Source organism: Nothoprocta perdicaria, unplaced genomic scaffold (assembly GCF_003342845.1).
Source record: "Nothoprocta perdicaria isolate Ctin4 unplaced genomic scaffold, notPer1 scaffold_564, whole genome shotgun sequence".
Lineage (NCBI taxonomy): Eukaryota > Metazoa > Chordata > Aves > Tinamiformes > Tinamidae > Nothoprocta > Nothoprocta perdicaria.
In genome coordinates, this window is record NW_020455826.1 from 19,734 (window position 1) to 23,328 (window position 3,595).

At 48.6% G+C, this 3,595-nt stretch overlaps 1 protein-coding gene across 1 annotated transcript in view; it reads right to left on the reverse strand.

Moving 5' to 3' along the window:
* LOC112955421 (protocadherin gamma-B4-like) overlaps window positions 1-3,595 on the reverse strand; it is a 17,991-nt gene that overhangs the window by 12,084 nt on the left and 2,312 nt on the right. Inside the window, exon 2 of the mRNA XM_026048723.1 lies at window positions 5-997. Coding sequence (XP_025904508.1) covers window positions 5-997 — 993 coding nt within the window. The remainder of the gene's footprint in view (window positions 1-4; window positions 998-3,595) is intronic.

Below are 3,595 nucleotides of genomic sequence, written 5' to 3' on the forward strand. Positions count from 1 at the left end.
TCACTGTTATCGAGACTTTCGCCGTGTCTGAAAGACCCCCACCGTCCTTCGCTTGCACCTGTAGATCGTATGAGTCACCTTCCTCGAAGTCCAGGCTCTTTACCAGCGTGATCCCTCCGCTTTCTGCGTTCAGGTGGAATATCTGAGATACAATGTCCGTGCTTTTCTTCAATGAGTATTTCACCTCTTTGTTCGTGCCGTCGTCGGCATCGGTGGCACTGAGGGTGAGCAGCACGGAGCCCACGGGAACGTCTTCCCTCACACGCACCGTGTACACCTCCTGRCTGAACACGGGCGCGTTGTCGTTCGCGTCCAACACGACCACGCGGATCCGCACTGTTCCCGTCCGTGGTGGATCGCCGCCGTCCACCGCCGTCAGCACCAGTTCGTGATAAGCGGCTTCCTCTCTGTCCAGCGCCTTCGCCAAAAGCAGCTCGGGATGTTTCTCCCCGTCGAGTGTCGTCTCGATGGCTAGGGAGAAGTGTTCGTTGCCGCTCAACTCGTAGCGCTGTAGGGAATTATTTCCACTGTCTGCATCATGAGCTTCAGCTAGGGGAAAACGCGACCCCAGGGCTGTTGTCTCGCTTATTTTTTCCTCTATCTGTACTTCCTTGAAAACGGGCGAGTTGTCGTTAATGTCTCTCACTACCACTTCGATTGCATAAACCTTCATTTCGTCTTCGAGTAACACCTCACAGCGCAGTATGCATTTTTCAATTACCCGACAGATCTGCTCCCTGTCTATGCGTTCTGCCGTCACTAAATGACCGGTCTTCTCGTTAAAAGAAAAATACTGTCTCCTACCTTCGGAAACGACATGGGCGCCGCGGTCGCGGAGCGCCGAGAGCTCCAGCCCCAGGTCCTTGGCCACGTCGCCCACGAAGGAGCCCTTCGGCATCTCCTCAGGCACCGAGTAGCGCAGCTGCCCGTACACAAGCTCCCACGCCGCCACCAAGGCGCAGCACAGCAGCGCTCGTCCTGGCGACCGGCTCATTGTCTGGTCGAGGAGGATGCCCCGCTCCGCTTCTCCACCTCCCCCGTCTCCCACGGCCCGCGCTCGGCCGMGAACTCAGCGCTGCCGACTCYTGCCGGGAGGCTGTTTTCTGCCACCTTAAGCTCRGSACGGATCTCTCCGCGAGCCGTGACACGGCGGGCGGGGCGGCTCCGTCTCGCCGCGCTCCGCTCCCGCCTGGTCAACAGCGGCGCCCGCAGNCCGCGAGCCGTGACACGGCGGGCGGGGCGGCTCCGTCTCGCCGCGCTCCGCTCCCGCCTGGTCAACAGCGGCGCCCGCAGTCTCGCCCGAAAAYTGCAGCATTGCAACATTGCAAGAGAGATGTGGGAGCTGTGTATCAGACTGGCTCAGGAAACGCAAGCACTGTGCATTTCCCCCCCTCTCTCTCTCTTTTTATTTTTTAATATTAATACTCTATTCATTAAAGACTTTCTCTCGCTTGCAAGAAGCATCCAAGAGAAAGCGGGTTGTTTTTTCATGTTTTTTTTTCTGTCATGCCACAAATTTTTGACTAATTGCGTACTACACAACCAAAGCCTCGATRTGTCCATATGTCCAGCTGACCATAGGTCTGTCCGTCATTCCTCCTGCTCGACTGTGCAGGAGAATTCCGAGAATTCTTAGTAGGATATGACAAAAACCGTTCCTGTTTCTGACATTACTCGTGTTTCTGAATGTTCACCTAATGGTACAGTAGTATCCACTGTCAGTACAAAGGCTATTGCAGCACTGCAGGAGAGATATGTGAGTCGTTTATCACRCTAGTCTAGGAAGCAAAACCTGTGTGGATGTCTATTATATTACACTACATTAAACTAATGTAATAATAATAATTATAAATACTATATAGTAATAAGTAAATAAAATCATTTTTACTTTACTTTTTAGACCCTTATAGCGCCTTCTGCAATTCTACTGAATTTGCTACCCAGCGGCTCTGACCAGCTGCTGTCCCCAGAGAGAAGGGAAATGACTTAGTCTCCTTGGTAAAGCCACCAAAAAGAGCAGGGCACATTATCGAATACAAGTAAGCACAGCATGAACAAGAGAGTCTGAGGAGAAAGTAAGTAAATAAACACTCCATTTGAACAATAGAATGAGATACGCATATAACTGGGGAATATTAAYAACCATCATATTGTTATGCCTTCCTTTTCACATTCTTATCAGACTCTCGGGTTTTCGGAGTGAGTGCTARTCTCCSTCTACACTGTCACRTTTTCSCTTTACGATATTCTATAACATTCCTTTCACACTTCCATCTTTATCCAGACACAAACTTCCATCTTTTACAGGAAGCTGCAGAAATATGTGATATGGGGCTGAGAGAAACCAATTCGCRCGTTTCCTGATGCAGCGCTGTTATTGTCACTTCCAGCAATGAATCACGAGCCCTTTCAATTGCACCATAAAAGACACAAAGACGACGCAGAGAAATGATGTCCACATAGAAATAACGTCTCCCTACCCACGCCAATTACAGTCTTTCTGCACTAGAAGTGTAAGATCGGATGGCAACAGTGGTTTGTTTCTGTATAAAGAAATAGACACCGATCACGATCGCAGACACAGCTTTATCCACCGACAGACACTCAAGTTTCTCTTGGATACTCATAACTGAAACGATACAAAACATCTATTTCATATTCRATTCTATCCATSAGGTKCAGGTACTTCTTTATGCAGAGAAGAAAGAAGATCATCAGCACAGAAGGTGCACTACAGTTTCGCAGTCTGCAAGGGCAGAATCAGTAGATCTCATTACATACAAGGAGGAACTACGTTTGCAGTTACTAAGATATACGATAACGTATGGAGCAAATACAAAGTCCAGAACGTTTCAACTGAGTCCATACTTCCCATTTCTGATGGTTGGAAACGTACCTTGGAATCCTCCGCTCTCAGATMAAAAGAGAAAAATACTGCCTCTTCCTTTCATAGGCAATACATTGTTTCCATTGCAGCAGACAAATGGTAAGCTAAGAAGGAATACTGTGAAATTAAGAAACGATTGAGATGCTTACAGATGTACAGTGCACTGCACCTTKGAGGACGGAAAAGCAGTACCACATCTAGTTCCAGTTATTCAATATCTCATGGTAATGATTGATTGCTCAAATACTCAGGTGATTCTTTGTGACAACAGGCGTTTATGTTACTAATTTCTAAACGACAAGAATCCAAGATGAGCTTTCTGGTGTATTCTCGAYTTCATCGAAGGGCACTACGGAATGCACTATCGATTCCGAAATAAATAGTGTTGAGATTCRTTCATTCCTACATTCACCTCAATGGGAACACCACTTTCGTATTTAATATTCACATATAATCGTGAAGAAACAACAGTGGTTGCTAAGGATTAATAAAAATATAAATCAACGAACGATGGTTAAGAAAGAAAAGAGGATGGTGATCATACAGACCTGCACGGCATCGAGATCCGCAGGCGGCTCTGCTGGGGCACAASTGCTGCCGGGCKTGAGCATCGGGGGCGCGTCCCCGCTGAGAAGATCGTCGACGGCGCGGCTGGGCAGCGGCGCCGGCACCAAAGCGCACTCGGCCACGGCGCGTGCCGGCGCCACG